The sequence below is a fragment of the Ursus maritimus genome, unplaced genomic scaffold (genome assembly GCF_017311325.1).
Source record: "Ursus maritimus isolate PB19 unplaced genomic scaffold, ASM1731132v1 scaffold_22, whole genome shotgun sequence".
Classification (NCBI taxonomy): Eukaryota; Metazoa; Chordata; class Mammalia; order Carnivora; family Ursidae; genus Ursus; species Ursus maritimus.
The window spans coordinates 44761198-44778335 of NW_024424675.1; the positions used below are offsets into that span (position 1 = coordinate 44761198).

The 17138-nt window shown below is 48.3% G+C and overlaps 1 protein-coding gene across 1 annotated transcript in view; it reads left to right on the forward strand.

The window, feature by feature from the left end:
- Positions 1–12358, forward strand: part of CDH26 (cadherin 26) — a 40062-nt gene extending 27704 nt beyond the window's left edge. The window contains exons 12-18 of the mRNA XM_040637873.1: positions 849–1076; positions 1656–1774; positions 4512–4589; positions 6207–6305; positions 7770–7823; positions 8875–8949; positions 11081–12358. Of these exons, the coding sequence (XP_040493807.1) occupies positions 849–1076; positions 1656–1774; positions 4512–4589; positions 6207–6305; positions 7770–7823; positions 8875–8949; positions 11081–11263 (836 nt within the window). The 3' untranslated portion in view covers positions 11264–12358. The remainder of the gene's footprint in view (positions 1–848; positions 1077–1655; positions 1775–4511; positions 4590–6206; positions 6306–7769; positions 7824–8874; positions 8950–11080) is intronic.
- The last annotated feature ends 4780 nt before the right edge of the window (positions 12359–17138 follow it).

Sequence of the window (17138 nt, forward strand, 5' to 3'; positions counted from 1 at the left end):
GTGGGAGCTCTCCCAAAGGAAAACTGGGATGCTGTTCCCGGTAGGAGCCGCTGGCATCCACTGGCAATATTCTCCTTTGAGCTTCTATCAGTGCGTCTGTAGAATGTAGCATATTGTTTAGATGAAATTATGAGCTCATGTTTACAGTTCCCAGAGCCAGAGTGTGTAGTAAACTATTGGACTTTGCCCTTGGCTTCTGGGAGGTGAGGTTTAGGTCCTTGGGATGTCTTGCCTGAAAGGAGCGTCTTTGTTTACCCCGGTCTTGTACCAATAAGATACAGACGTGATTTAGGGCCATGGGGGCATCCATTGATCTCCAGCAGCCCTGGGGACTGAGGTCAGCCATTGGATGGCCAACCAGATTCACATGACTGAGTCTTGATAAAGTTCCTGGACGCAGGGCTCAGGGGAGCTTCCCTGGTTAGCAGCACTTCAAGCGCATTGTCACTTACTGGTGTGGGAAGTGACCCCGTCCTGATTCTGCTGGAGAACGGGGCACTCTGCGTTTGGTGCTTCTCTGAGTTCTGCCCCATGTGCTTCTTCTCTTGGCTGATTTTAATCTGTATCCTATTGCTGCGATGAACCATAACTATGAGTGCACAGCCTTCAGTGAGTTCTATGGGTCCCTCTGGAGAACTTTCGAACCTGAGCACGGTCTTGAGAACCCCTTGGATTTGCAGCTGGCCTCAGACAGAAGTGAGGGTGGTTTTGGTGACTGTTCTTCTAACTTCAAAATTGGCTAACTTTTGTCCAGAGCCGTAGCTCATGGGAGGGACTTAGTAAATCTCTGTTGAGTAGACGAGCGAATGAGCAAGTCAATGCATGCAACGTCCGTTTCCCTTTTGCAGGTCGGTCAGTTGAACTTTTAATGTTGAGAAGCCTCCCACCGGGTAATTACTCAGTGCCACTGCTCATCGGAGATAAACAGGGACTCTCCCAGAAGCAGACTGTCCACGTGAGGGTCTGTTCCTGTCCTAACGGAGTCATGTGTGGGGAGCCCTCGGCCGCAGTCACAGGAACTGGGCTCCTCGTGGGTGCCCTGGCCCCTCCCTGTGCAGCGTTCATGCTTCTGGCAGGTCAGTCATCTGCAGGGGGCAGTCCTGGGGATGTGGCTCCTCTCTCCAGGCCGTAAGCCAGCAGTATGGAGTCCTCTGGGGCGGGGAGCAGAAGATGGCAGAGATCAGTGCGATGACTCGAGAATGACCCCTGGGCCCATCAGAGCCCAGACTCAGACCAGACTTTCCCAACCTGGTCAGACGTGCTGCCTGTCTGGCAAAAGCAGCTTCTAGAAATTTAGTAGACAGCAATTTATAGCGATGGACCTGATAGAGGAACACTGTGGCTCATAGTAACGCTGGCGGTGGCAATGTGCAGATATCTTGGCTCCTGGGCTTGGAGGACATGAATAAGCAAGCTAGATTTTCAAATGAACAATACAATTGTATTGGCCACATGGTATCAATCAATTCAACCAATAGTTATCTAGCACCGACTTGCGTCCCAAGCCACACTAATTATATAGCTACAGAGATGATCAAGACACAGTTGACCGTGTCTGTTCATGGCTGAGTTACAAGTCATCAGAACAAGATCCTGTTGGAATCTCTGATGAAGGTGAGCTGTCCAACTCATTTCCCTGCTCTGTCTCATTATAGCCACTCTGCTGTTCCTGCTGCGATGCTATTTTGTGTCCGAAGTCAGGCCCAGAAGCTCTGAGGAAGGCCAGCAGACTCTGATCGCATATAACGATGAGAGCAAAGCCATTTCAACCCAGGTAGTGGAGTCTAACGCTTCCTGTTTCCTGACAGTGAGGTCCGTAGTCCACATACATGGTTTTCCACTCACGGAGCCCCTGTCACTTCTTCACGCTCACTCGTATTTGAGTAGCAAATAGGAAAAAGATTCCTGTGAAAACTGTCCAACTCAACTAAATTGAATTATTATTTTAGGTCACTAATTCTCAATGAGAGGCAATTTTGCCCCCCAGGGGATGTTTGGCAATGTGTAGAGACAATTTTGATGGTGGCAACTTGGTTGGGATGGGGGACATAGCTTTGGCTTCCAGGGGATGCAGAGAGGCCAGGGGAGCTGCTGGACACCTGGCTGCACATGGGACGGCCCCACCACAGAGAAGGTTCTGGCCCAACGTGCCAGCAGTGCTGAGGTGGAGAAGCCTTGCTTAGGGGGAGATGGTGTTCACTGGGGGACCTTCTCTAGATGGAAGTGTGTCGTGCTCACTGATGAGATGCCTGGGGTGGTGGGGAGGCAGAGCCCGCCCCTCCACTCTTGCCTGGCTGAGGCTGGGCACAGAGCTCACTGGTCTGGCAGAGGCAAGACCCGGGCTTTGCTTCTCATTAGCTTCATCTCATTGAGCTTGTCATTCATCCCACATCCTCACCGGTGAACCAGGGAGGATAAAAATCAACCCAACAGATTGGCTGTGGATCAAAGACGACATGCCCATGAAAGACTCTCACCCTCCCCCAGACACAAGGTAATCAGCAGGTAACTGATGGAGTTTCAAACTGTTCCTGCTGATGCTGACCTTGCCGTGTGTCCTCACAGCAGCCCTGGGCTGGGGTTAGCTGGGCAACCAGACGAAGGCACTGTGAGCTCTCCCGTCTTCACCTAGAATGAAGGGTGGTTGGTTTAAAAATGGAAAGCCAAAGAAATTCCACAGGGAACACCATCTTCCTGCAGAGAGGATGCAGGTGGCCCCATCTTGCTGTTGTCATAGATCTCCACCCACGATCTTCTCCTGGAGGGACGACACATGTTGCACCAAGTAAGATGCTTTTGAGAAAAGACAGTCCAATTAACTTTGGCATTATGCTGGAGTAGACAGGGAGATATTCTGAAACGTGACCGGTGACTGGAGAAGCTGGGGGTCAACTAAGACCCCTTGGGTCCTCCCTACATTTTCTCTTCCTTTCTGGCTTGATGGAAAGGGGAAGTGACAGCCTTGGGCAATGGTAGGGGTGTGCATGCCTGTGCGCCCATATAGGCCTGCTTTGAGCCCTTCCTGGTGTGGGGTCAAGAAGGCAGGGATACAGTCCAAACTCTCCAGACAGCTGGACCCCCAGAAAAATTCCTCCACCCCAGCAATGACAGCGGCACTTCACTGTTTTGATTTATTTGTGAAATCTTGAGAAGGAAACCATCTTGACAAATAGCCATGCTCCATGAGGCAGACAGGATCCCTTGCCTTGGGCAGTTTCACTCTACTCTGATACTCAGTCATCCAGGAAAATGGACATGGCTCCTGGGCCCAGGTGCTGAGCTCAGCCTCCTGCATGGGGTCAGGGCTGAGGCAGATGAGCCTGGAGGAGACCAGTGGGGAAGTCACCTCCCCGAGCACTGTCTGTGGGCATAGCCAAGGTGGGAGAGAAGATGGTGCCTGGGTACTGTTCTTGTTCCCAGTGGCTCAGTGGTTGTGTCTTGGGGAAGAGGAAGCAGCTAGAGAAGCAGAGGGTGTGGAAGGGAAGCTTGGTTGTTGCAGAGCTGGGGCCAGGCCAGTTGGGGGGCTTCTGGTGGCAAGATGACACCAGTCAAGGACTGGCTGTCAGAGGGAGGAGAGAGCCTTCTTCTGTCCCCTTCTTGCCCCAAAATGTTTTCCCCTTGTCTCCTACTCATAGCTCAGGATATGCCCCTGCTTCTACCATCATATCTTCAGGGATCTGAGGCCTGGGATCCAGCAAATCTGGGTTTGGATTCCAAAACTGTGGCTTATCAGACACAGAAGCTAATGCATCCTTGGCTTTCATACACAAAGATAGATTAATAATGCTCTCTCTCTCTCAGGTTTATTGGACAATTTAATCAACTAACGTGAAAACGTTAGAACAAGCTAGGGCATTGGCAGGCATGCAATAAAAGTGGCTGCCAATATTAGTATTATTAACAGTAATTACTAATTATGTCTTTGTAACCATTGGTTAGTCGGGCCATTTCAAAGTGTACATGCTTCTCCTCTATCATCCATCTTACGGGAGTATCCCACGCACATACGCACACCCAGGGACCTTCTGGGCTCTTGGGAGGACTCACTTCATCCAAAGTGCCACTGCTGATTCCACCACCTTGTCATGTCTGCAAGATTGCATGGACGCCCTGCTCTGAGAAGAGAAATGCAGTCCCAGCAACATTTGGGCCCTTGGTGGACGTGTGTTCGCTGAGGAATGAACAAGGCAGTGCACACAGCACCGCCCACCCCTGGGGACCACAGGAGTCTCACCACCAGTCTTGGAAGATAATGAGCTTTAGATTCTGAGACCCTATCAAAACAGGAGTCCTTTTCCCACCATCCCATGAGACAGGGAACAAGAAACTCCTCCTCCCGACCGGCAGTTCTAAAGTTTCTGGATTTACGGGATAGGTGTATTTTTCAGGGTCTGGATGTTTTCTGTGATGGTGTTGATACGTGTTTCAGATGTCATTCCTTGCTCTCCGATTATATTTCTGCCTTCTGTAATTTCAACCCCATCACATTTCTTCCTGTGTGTTTCCCACAGGGAAGGCCAGATGTCAGGGATCACGTGTCAGTCCTGTTGCTCAACACAGCTGAGGCCGGGGCTGAGCTGGGCGCGAAGGTAAGCACGGCCTATTTGCTGCTTGGGTTTAGACAGAGAGGTGGCTTTGCGGAGGGTTTCCATGGCAGCGAACACTCCCACCCCCCCATCCATGAGGTCCCTGTGCAAGCCTGCTCCACTCCTGCCTGCACCCCAGCCTCCCTTGCAAAGCCCCGTGACTCCACACAACCCAACAGCTCAACAGCATCCGATGACCCTGTGCCCACATTTCAGCCTGGCCAGTGCTACTGTCACAACTTCCTGCCGCGTGCACGTGCCACTGGTGCTAGTGTACTTTTTACCGTATTTATTTCTCTAAGTAGACTTCAGTCCAAATAAAGTACGTTTCTTTAAACAGGACATTCTATATTTCAATGGCAAACAAAAAAACAAAAAAACAAACAGTTTTACTGGTATGAAGAGCAGAGAAGGAAGTGGAAAATAGACACAATAGAAATAGAGCCTAATAATTCTGGGTAGAGAATGCCGCCTGCCAAAGGCACAGGGTCTCTGAGGAAGGTAGAGATAGGAAAGCCGTGCTGGCACAAGATGGAAACCCCCACCCCCACGCCCTCCATGTCATCAGGAGGAGTCAGAAACGGAATGATTTTCTCACCATGCAATTCAACGTCATTTAAGCCCGCGTTCCCAAACGGCTTAAACCTTCCCTTCTCTATGGGGTAGATGATCTCACTTCAAAAAACAGCAAGTTAATCCAGGGCTGCCATAAATTACTGAGCAGGTCCCTGGCTGGGGGTGAGCAGGGGCAGGTCCAGCGGGCATTCCGCCCAGCAGTCCATGCTCCTGCAGGAGGACTGCCCTTTCTCTCCTGCACACAGACGCTGTGTGCGCTGGTCTGGTGGTGCTTCCTCCCTGACTGGTCTGTTAGCTTCCAGAGGCCAGAAAATCGCTCCTGATAAGCACAAAACAGCTCTGATTTACTGACCATGCCCTGGGGTGCGTACCCTGCAAGCACCATCCCACTGACACTTGGCCAGAACCCCTGGGGGAGAGTAATCACCTTTCTCCATCTACAGGGGAGGAAGCCAAGGTCTCTGGTTCCTATTTCTCTGTGTGTCTCCGTGTTCCCTTCACTGCGCCTCACAGATAGAAATTGCACCTGTGGTGCCTGGTTAACTATGCCGCCATTCACACACCTTCCCTAAGTTAAGTTGTCACATGATTTTTTCAGTAACCTGATATTTTAAAATCTGCTGCAAAGTGTGGACTATCTTTAAGCATTGTTAAGATCCATTGCCTGCTTTATTCTCTTTGAAATTTTGTTTCATTATTGAAGGGACTCATAAAATAACAGACACCCGAAGCAGAAATTGCCAACAGCCTCATCCCTGAATCCAGACAGTTTCATTTGTCCCCGTCACTGGCTAGGTCTTATGCGTGCACATACTCAATGTTCGAGCATGTACGGTATTACAGATGGAATGTTAGAGTCCTCACCTACAGTCATGGCCAGCCACGCCCTCCGTTTTAAGAGTCTTCTCTTGCATCTGTCCTTTTCCCTCTTCCGCTCCCATTCTCCCTCTCCTCATCAAAACTAGCTTCTATGTGCATATGAGCGTAGAGCAAGGGAAGGACACACATGCATTATCTTCTAAGTAAATCAGCATCTCCCCCTAGGATCCACAGGACATGCTACCACGTGCAGCGAGAGCACTGGACCAGGAGTACTTTGTCTCGGGGACTCCAGGGCATTCCAGAAGTTCAGTGCCTGTTGCGGTAAGCCCTCTAATGATCGACAGTTGGTTCCCTTGAGGGGTTGCCCTTCTAGAAGATTCTGTGATACTGGTAGAACAAACACAAGTCAATGAAAACCTTCTCTTTTATCTAACTAGCTAAGGTTATTGTTGGTTGTTAAGAGTTGTTATTTGATAGTCCTGATCAAATATGATGCTTTTTAGAACACCCACAAATAAATACATTTTCTCCTGTCCATCTGAGGGTACCTGAGGTCATCTGTTACAAGCATGGCTGTGGCCCCAGTCAAATTTCAGCCCTCCTGCCAGCTGAGCCCTGACACCCTCCTGCATCATGTCTTCATGTGCTCTACATGCAAATTCTAGAACCATTGCTTTGCTTTTTAAAATGATTTTTCTGGGGGGCTCAGTCGGTAGAGCATGTAACCCTTGATCTTCAGGGTCATGAGTTCAATTCCCACGTTGGGCGTGGATCTTACTTAAAAAAGTAAAATAAAATAAAATCTTTAAAAAATAAAATGAAATGATTTTTTTTCTGAAATAATTTGGCTCTTAAGAAGTTGTAAAAATAAGTCAGAGAGTTCCTGTGTACCCTTCACGCAGCAGCTTCCCTCAAGGATAATGTAACCACAATACTTTATCAAAACCAGAAAACTGACTTTGGTGTAATGCTATTAATAGAGGTCTCAAATAGAGACCTTATTTGGACCTTCCCAGTATAAGTAGGAACTATTTTAACAAAAAATGTACTTTTTTTTGACAATTACTAAAAGAGATATTCAAGGTTCAAAAAGCTACAATTTTTGTGATGGAAAGCTTCTAAAAAAGAATTCGAGATCTCTATAATTTCCTTTTCCTCAGGCTGTGTTTGAGCTAAGATAAAAACGTGCTGTTCTTTTTTGCACAAAGATGATGCCGTGAACCTACCCTTGAAAGGGCTTGGGCATTCATATATTTTGTGTCCCTCTGGCTCTGGTAGGGCTGGCTTCATGGGCATGGATGGACCCGGGCAGTCACACAGGGTCCCCTGCTTGGTTTAAAGCTCTACGGTCACCATCTTGAAAGTCTTAATATTTGGATAAGTGGTCCCACATTTTTAATTCTGCACTGGGTCCTGCAAATTATGTAGCCGGTTTTGGGTCCTAGGGAAGAATGTACCTCATTCACAAATGTTGCGGCTGAGCCCATGGCACGAAGTGGGCCTTATTGGGCTTTTGTGGACCAAAGATGGGACTTGAAAATCTCATAGTTTCATACTCCATCCCCACAAAGCAACCAAAAACCTTGCCTATGGATTTTTGCTATGGATAGCTGTGCTCACTAGAATTATGAGAACTTTAGTGCAGAAATTCAAAGCAATATGATTGCAAGAAGTTCTAGTCATATGTCTGCGTCCTTGGGTAACTTATATGAAACCAGTAACATTCCCATCCTTGTTACTTTTGTTTTACTCATTTATATATATTTCATCCTTTTTAAATATAAGGGTTGTGACATGCTTTTTGAGCCAAGAGGAGTGAGAAACGGATATTCTACTCTTGTAAGTACTGATGAAGGTGTTACTATGGAAAGAGTTACCTTACCCTGCTAACCGCTGTGGGAAGCCCTGAAAATTAGAAATTTGAAAAAAACATGCCCAACATAAAAATAAACTAAAAGGATACATAAGTGTGGAAAAGTGAGTTACAAGTAATTAAAAAACACACATCTAGACTTGGAAGCATAGATTTTTTCAGTCCCTGGCAAATTCCTTTTGTTGCTGAGTCGCTAAGAACTTGGCCAAGGCCTGAATATTCCTCTGTCTCTTACAGAACTTTTGAGCTAAGGGGGCCACAGAGGCCCTCTGGTCGATTTTGTTCCTAAACTTTTTTAGCAGCAAAATTCTTCTGTTCAAATGAGATCCTAGGAAGAATGCCGTTATAATTAAAACAGATAAAAGCAGCTTATTATTACCCATTTTGAGCACATGCAATCAGTAGAAACAGTGGTTCTGCTGGAAACAAACACACAAAATATAAGAAGTCGGATGTTGTAGATGAAGTTTGTGAAATCATGTTATCTTGGCACCTAATTAATTCCACATATTGTTGTAAATTGGTTGTTAAAATATCAAGAAAATTTGGATTTCTGCCAATGAACAGTTACAAATATGAAATTTTTAGGTAGCTCAATTTATAATACCAAGATTTCCTTTGATTAAGCAAACAGGAGATGAAAAATTTCTTGAATTCAAGTTTCATAAAAGCAAATTATGAAATGTTTGCTTCTATTAACATATTGGGGGGACTCAATTAAAAAGATGTAAACTATTTTCCGTTATATTACAAGCCTGCTGGCTGGTTCCACTCTGGCTCCCTTCAACCCCAAAAGCCATGACATTGAACAGTCTGGTGATGACACCTGCAGGGCCTCCCCTCTCTCCCGACACACAAATAGGAGACATGTGCACACTGTCCTTGGCCTAACTCCTCCCCTGGGACAGCCCTCCACCTGGGAGGTGGCCCTATCGGTCCGGCCGCAGAGGTCACTGATGCGGGGAGCAGGAAGGGGGTTCCTCAGTGGTGTTCGGATTCTGCTTGTTTGCTTTGCAGGTTCACCAGGACACCGTGGTGCCCAGACGATGCCTGGACACAAGGGCAGGGATGGTGGCGGAGGCCCTGAATCAGGTGGGAAGGGCTTCCCTTTGCCTGTGCACCAGCTGTGGGTTCTGCTTCTGCCTCTGACTTGAGGTCCCTGGACCCTGTTTTGTGAGGTCTGGTGATGCTTCTGCTGACCCCTCCCCTGGCTGTTATGAATGGACGCCACATGGCCATGGGCTGTGTGGCCTGAGGAACCAAGGCGTGGCGCTCTGCTGTCACATCCTCCGTGTCAGGCCCCAGAGTGGGAGCTCCAGGCCTCTGTGAGGCCCCCGAGGCCACGGGGAGTCTGGTGCCTCCCCAGCCCTGCAGGACAGACAAAACCACAGACACTCTCTCCAAGTCTAGAGGCAAAGCCGGACAGTCCAGCTGCCTTTGGGAAGGGGCCATGCACCCTGCAGCATCGTCGCTGCTTCCGGAGCTTTGTCAGGCCCGGCTGGGGGTGAGGAAGACCAAGAACGAGCTGCACCGAGAGGAGCGTCTGCCCGTGTCTCCCGGAGCTGACGCAGCCCCTGTGGGGACAGGGTCATGTCACACGGCTGCCCCACACGTGGTGGCTGAAGACTGGCCGCCAGAGGAGGACACGCGTGCTCAGAGACATGGCTCAAGGTGGTCAAGCTGCAAGGGCGTGGATCCAGGGCTGGACACGATGGGCCCACGGCCGACTCCCTCCAACGACATGGAGAGAGCCCTCCCTTCCACACTTCCCCATCGGTAAAGGAGCCCCGAACGGCACAGGACATCCCCAGGGTGATGCTGTGCAGAACGGAGAGAGCGGCCGCCTGAACTTGGCGAAGCCTCGGGCTGACCCGTGCACACACAGGGGACTATGCGGACGGGATGAAGGTCCCCACCCGGCGGCGCAGGGGAAGGCCGCCCTCCCGCCGAGGCCCATCCTCCCCCACGGGCCGGGCAGCCAGGCAGCATTTCCTCCGCGCGAGCCCAAGCTCTGTGCGCGGTGCTATCAGAGGAGAAAACCTCAGATTCAAGGCCTGGCTCTTTTCCCTGTGAGCTTTCTAACTTCGTTGGGGGGGGGGTTTATGATGAATTATTGATCTTATGGGGCCTCTAGAATCGCTGACTCAGGGTGCAGAAGCCCGCTGCTCTTTCGTTCGCCTCGGGGGCTGAAGCTGAACTACGCAGCACGGACTCACTGCAGATTCGCTTTGCTCTGCGCGCACCGGGTCCGGCATCAATGATCTATTCGTCTCCGCTGGAGGGACGTGATGGGACTTGTAACGCCGGGGCCAGAGCGCGTGGGCGTTTGCGAACTGGCGGAGCTTCCTTCCTTCCCCGCCCCCACCCCTGTGGCCGTGGCCACTCGGTGACCACAGTTCCTGAGTGAGTGGACTCAGGTGGGGGCCTACCTGTGCACACCTGTAGACGCAGGGCTGGGGCACGGTGTTTCCTGCTCAAACACAGAGGGGCTCCTGGAGCCCGAGGAAGTTGGTGACAGCTGGCTGGGAGCTTGGGGCCATGGGTGGTCCCCAGGGCTCCTCCACTTCCTTTTTCCAACTTTCCCCCTCTTCCCACCTCCTCACGCTCTGAGCCCTTTGGTTCTGCATGTCCTCATGCCTCCGTGAGCTCATCCCCTCAGGAAGTGAGTGACAGCCTAGAACACTCTGGCCACGCCCACTCCCACCTGGGCTGCTGCGTGGCTCGGGTTCAGACCGCACCCTCCTCCAGGTGTTCAAAAATAAGCAGGTGAAAGCCCTTTAACCTGGTATGTCCACCCAACAAATGTTTCCTGAGTGTCTCAGACCAGAAAAAGCCAGAAAGGTCTTCACAGAGAGATGACTTGGGCCCTGAAGGATGAGCTGGAGTTTGCTCAGTGGAGGCTGGCTGGTGGGGGCGGTCATTCAAGGGGCAGGGACAGCAGGTGCAAGTGCCAGGAGGGGAGACATCAGGGCACCGGTGATGGACGGGTCAACCGCAAAGACTGACGGCAGGAGAGGGTGGGAAGCCAGGATGAAGTTGCCATAGCTCCCTCCCAGAAAGCAGCTGGCAAGTGGGCAGGGGCTCTCTTTCCCTAGAAACATCTCTGACAGCGGGGGACAGAGAACAGCCTGCATTGAGGGGTCCCTCCAGTGGAGCCTGGAAAGGACGGGCCAGGCGTGGAAGAACCCAGCACTTACCTTCTCTTTCCCTGGCTTTTCTCCAGAAGCTCTGTGGCATGGACGTGCTCGCAGGTGACACTGGGGACCCGCCGCACATCTACGCAGAGGAGGGAGAGTGTGAAAGAGCAGAAAGCCTCAGCTCTCTTGCCTTCTCAGAGCCGGACCCATGGGCTTCAAAGGCTGCTCCACTTGAAGAAATATATTCTAAGTCAGGTGTTCCTTCCTAAAAAAAGCATGTTTTGGAGAAATGGACTAATTCATGGAGGGTAATCACCGTTCAAGGACGTTCTTTTTCTTCTTGCCCACCCTCCTCTTTCTCCTTCTTAAATCCCTCCTCGCCCTAACATGAGGATAACCATGAGCCTGGATTAAATGCTCTGATATTTTCAGAGCAGACGTCTTCCACCAAAGCAAAACAATAGGTCATGCTTTATTTTTTTATGTGAGTTTTTAGAGAAATCTTAATTTAATTGTGTAATACTTCATTTCTATTAACAGCCCTGCTCTGAGGGGAAATGAAATGATAACTTATAGATTACCCAGCAATTTGGTCACAACAGGTAATGCTGGGGAAAAATGAAAATGGATTGCTTTTAGTGATTATGTACATTTCTGTAATTATGACTGCCTCAGTTTAAATAAGAAAATAGATGCATAGGGTAATGTCTTTTGTAATATTTGTGATCAGTATTTTTAGTGGTTGTCAAGAAACAAATATTGATTCCTTTTCACTTTTTGAGTAAGTAAATATAAGACAAAGGATAATGCGTAAAACTTTAAAAGCCATACACACTGTACATGAATGGACACAAGGTAACTTGCATTTATTATGGACTTGAAAGAATTTAGGAGCTGTTGAATGAATAAATTCCAGTTAGATTTTATCTCTAAATAAAATTCAAACTTTAACTGGGTTTTTACTCGTCCACTTACTGCTAGTTTGTATGTGCATGGGGGGGAGGAGTTTCTTTTAAAATTCTTTTTAGAAATTTGAATAGCAAGACATATACCCTATAAACAATTTTCTTGTCTGAGTAAAGGATGCATGATGCAGCACAAAAGGGGTGCAGGTTCCTGACACCATGAAGCCCTGAGGGTCCCATCCCCTGATCACGTTATTCTGGACTCAAGATCAGGGAGGCTTAAATATGTCTTGTTTAAGCCGCCACTCTTGTGGATTTTCTGCCACCAATGAGTAAACCTAATCTTTACTGATCCGAAAGGACGGACCACAAGGAGCAGGATAGTAATAGTGATATGATAATGATGGTAATAGTAATAAAAACAAGAGAGTTTTCTTGTCTGAGTAATTTTACTTAGTAAATGGGTAAGCAAAATTGTAAATGCTATCAGAACACTTGAATAAATACATTGGATATCTAAAAGTCTACAGCCAAATCCTTAAAAATTTATATAACTGATGGTCATCATCTTTGGTGAGTGGCCTCCCGCGCCCCAGGATCAATCAGGAGAAACACATCTTCGCTGTCCAATCAGTGAAGTATTACATTAAGTCGTTCTAGCTGACTCAGGGTTATAACTTCCCCTTCTTTCTGAAGACGCGGTACAGATATTTAAAGAAATCTCGAGTGTTTGTACATGGTTACTTCACTCATCCCCGAGTGGTCTGGGTAACTGGAAAGGAAGAAAAACCATCTCCAAAGCATTGGGACATCAACGGACACGCGAGTGTGTAGAACAATTGTGCTAATGCTAGTACGATTCAAAAGAGAGTCTAGGGCATTTGCTGGGTAATTCGGGATAAAAGTCAATTTTTAGAGAACTATGCTTTTTGAGACTGAATTGTTGACAGGGATTAGTAGGTGGTCATTAGACCTTCCTGGTTCTGAAGCAACGGTCAGAAAACCAGGGCAGTGTGGTGGATACGGCCTGCCATCTATTTTTGTAAATAAAGTTTTATTGGCACACAGCTATGCTCTTACATCGTCTATGTGTCATCAATGACTGCTTTTGTGCTGTCACAGCAGACCCATGTGGCCCACAAAGCTGAACATAATTACTTTCTGGCCCTTTACAGAAAAAAGTATGCCAACCCCTTGTTTAAGGATTTTTTTCTGGTGGGGGGGGACCTCCATATCGCATCAAACATACAGAGAATATCCACACTGTGGTTTAAAAACAGACACATCGCCATACAATTTTTGAAAGGTTTTAAGTAAGTTTGCTTTTGGCCATGGGCAGCTTGTTTCATTACTAGTGGTTATGAATTTGGCAGTTTTGAATATTTGTGAATTCTTGCATTATGAGAGGCTCTGCAACTAATTGTTTTCAAAAGTAATAAAATACTGATGAAAAATTCATGAAGGCTGAATTTAACAATTAACGAGGAGAACAAAGTATTATATTTTGTAGGTACTTAATTAGACATTTATTAATTTTAATTTTGCTGTTCCCTTAGTGAATTTTGAAGCCTATATATATATTTTTTCAGATCTTGACCATTTTCATAGGTCTCAGGCTTTGGAGGTATAGTGTCCAGTGGAGAAAATGGCCCCGTTGGCATGTTTATGAACACACCTGGCACATAGCCTTTCCCTTTAGGATGTCAGAGTCTGTATTATATGTTATCACTTTCCCCAACTGACATCTATAGGGAATGTTCATGGATGTTCTCCCCACAAGTTCATTCTCAAATCTATGTACATGTTTTAAAAGTTTCCATTAGAAACGTCAGCCTCAGGAGGTTTTGGTGAAAATGTTGCCTCCAGTGGAATTTAAATATATTTGCGAACTAAATCAAGTCTTATTAATGGCAATGAAGAAGGCAATAAAACAGAAATAGTAAATATTTTCAGGGAAAATGTGATTTTATTAAGAACATTAGCCCCCGAATTACTAAACAGTCCAAAGATAGCTGCCGTCTGAGAAGTTATTTATTTTGCATTTCATCAATTTTGGTTTCCCATTTGCATTAACAATCTCATTGGTTTTATGGTGCTTTTCATCGGAGGTGTTTGTTTTGCTTACTTTTTATGATATACTGAACACAGAAGCTCTCTCAGTTGTTTAAACTTCCCCCAGTGAAACACTAGCCCAAGAACCCTCACTTTATGTCCCTGTGAAATAGGTGTAGCAACAGCCCCGTCCTCGAGGAAGACACGTGGGCGGAAGACTGCACACCTTGCCTGGTCACTGTCTCCCCAGAAATGTGCATGTCAGAGGCCGAATAACTGTCATAAAAAAGAAGGAGGAGGATAGAGAACCCTGGAGCTAGGGGAACAGGAGAGACACTGGCACTGAAATATCTGTTACCTCTCCTTCCTCAATAAAAGAATTTTATTGAATTTTCTGCCATCCAGAACGGGATTGACCTTTCCATCTTCCATGGAGCCAGGTATGGCCCTGTGACTAAGTTCTGGCCAATGGAAGCCAACTTCTAGGAAGTGTCCTTGATGAGTGGAGATGTGCCTGTCTCTTCCCCCTCTTCTTCTTCTGGCTGGGATGAGGATATGATGGCTGACACTGAGGCAGCCATCCTGGACATTGCCATTAGAGCTGGTACATGGTACATCAACGGGATAGGACACATGGGGGTCCCCGCTGCCATGGAGCCCACTGGACCCACCCATGGACTGCCTTCCTCTGGGCTCAAGAGGAGGGAGGATTGAAAGTCTTCTTTAAGCGGCTTCTCCTTTGGATTTTCTGCTTCTGTCACTCATGGGCAAATCTAATCTTAACTAATAACAAAATGAAGGACCCAGAGCAGTGAGCTGCAAGAAGTAGAGCTGAAACATTTGGCGCTGGCTTAACGGCTGTGGTCAGGTGGCAGGGACTCAGGTATCATGGGCTGCAGGCCCAGGCAGATATCGTGACCGTGGAGAAATGAGGCACTTCCCAGCAGCTGTCCCTACTGGTTTTTGAAAAGCAGCCCATGTTCTGAACTAGGATTGAGGTAGGAAATGACAGGAGAAACCCATGATGTAGGAGTGCAGTAGCTGCTTCTTGCTGCTGTTCGCCAAGTTTACAAGAGAGATGTGGACCGTGGCTGCTGGCGGCTGGAGGATGGAAAGAGCGGGATGCAGCTGTGCTAATGGAGCCGCGCTCCGCCTGCAGTCTGCAATCGAAGCTGACCGAGAGCTTGGTAATTTGGAGTCTTGCAGGGTTGAAAAAGCAACTGCTGTGTCTCTCAGATGACATCAGTAACTGGGATGGTTTTCTGCCAAGCAGCACACTTAGCGGAAAATAAAACTAGTGCCCCGTCCTACCAATTTGTGAAGCTTGCAGCCAAAGCCCATTGCTTCAGAGGCTCAGGATGGGCAGGATGTTGTGCTGGCAGACAGGAGGGGTCAGCCCAGTGTGCAGGCCGACAAGCAAAGGCCGGACCCTTCAAGGTTAGAAACTGCCTTGACAGAGCTGAATGGAAACAAACACATTACAAGTCTGCATGTTTTTGAACAAATGCTCTGCCAAAGAAACCGCAGCCTGGTCTGAAAGAGTCCGTGATTGTCCAAGCCCGAAGCAAACCCTGGAACCACCGACCTGAACACCAGGAAGCAAACCGTGACGACCGTGCAGACCCCAGGCAGGGCATGCCCTCTGACACCCACCTCAGCTGGGGGTGGCAGAGGCCAGAGTAGCCAGGACGTGGGGGGGCAGTGCCGCAGAGGGGTCTTCGCCATTCCTTCCGCCCGGATTTGCTCATGTGGGTGGACCAGTGATGGTTGTGTTTCCCAGTCCAGGGGGTTTACTGCAGACATCTGGTTCTCGCTCATCTACCTTATGTGGGGTGTACCGGAAACCAGTAACTGATGCATCTGTAGGCTGTCAAACCATATCTGATGGGGAGGACGGTGCTTTACCCTGGGATCCTGGATTTTGAGCCAGATGCAGTAACTGGCTGGGGCTTTGCAGTTGTGTCCCGGGGTGGGGGGTTCTGTGTGTGGTAGGAAGGGAGTGCACAGCTGTGTGGGTGGCTAAAGGGTGGACGGTAGCTGAGACTACTACCCTCCACCCCATCCCTTCTTTCCTTTCTCCTAAGGAATCAAGTCCCTGAGTTTTAGCTAGAGTATGGCTTCCCCAAATGAAAACATTTCCCAGCCCCCCCTGAACTAGATGTGGCCAGGTGACCGAGTCCTGGAGTGCGAATGTAAAGGTGGACTTTTGGGTGGACACGGGGATGGAGGCTTCCCACTGTGCAGCACGTGTTGGGAGGAGTCTGGACCCTCACACTGGTAGACCATGAGAGCCTGGATCAGCGCACTTTTACAAGAGAGAAAAATAAACGCACATCACTGTTTCTTGTGGAACTATGTCTGCCATTTATAGCCAAACTGAATATTAAGCAACCCAAATTATATGACCTAACAAACAAACCTGTACATAGAAAAAACCCTGGCATACTAGTGTGTGATGTTTTAGGGTAATTACCTTGGTTCGTTCATTCTATTCACCGAACATTTTTTTCCCATTATGTTCAAACACATTTCTGTAAAATAAGTGTTTTGTATTTATAATGTGCACTGCATTTTTGCTTAATATGTTTGTGAAGTCACTATCCTGTGGCAGATCCTTTAAAATATCCTTTTCTCTGGCTACACTGTATCCTTTTGACATTGGATTTGATCTCTGACTGCCAAAAGTCGTTCCAGATCCTTCTGGGTAAGCAGCTGAGTGATGGGCCTCCGTGATTCTGTTTTGAGCTGGGAGTAGGCGTGAAGGTGGCCGGACAAGGCAGAACCTGGGTCCTGTCAGATGTCTGAACCGGGGGCATCCCTGGACAGTGGTGTGGGGTGGGCTGACCGTGCTCACTGGGTCTCTGAGTTCTTGCTATGCCTATGTTAAGGCTACCGGCTTCATTCTGCACTTGTCGCCTTGCGACGCTCACAGTCAGGCCCCCTGACTCCCGTGGCTGAAGGAACGTGTGTACCCAGGGAGCTGGTGTTACCCCGGTCTTTGCTTTAACCAAGAGGAAACTTCGCGAGGATGTTAAGTCGCGCAGGTGGAGACACCAAAGCCACACATGAATCTGAGCCCAGGAAGGAGGCCGTCCCCAGGGAAAGGTCGGTGAGCCGGTCCTGGGTTTAGGAACCACATCGCCGAGGCCACCGTTCCCGTTTCCAGACCCCGCAGGCTCTGCCGTAA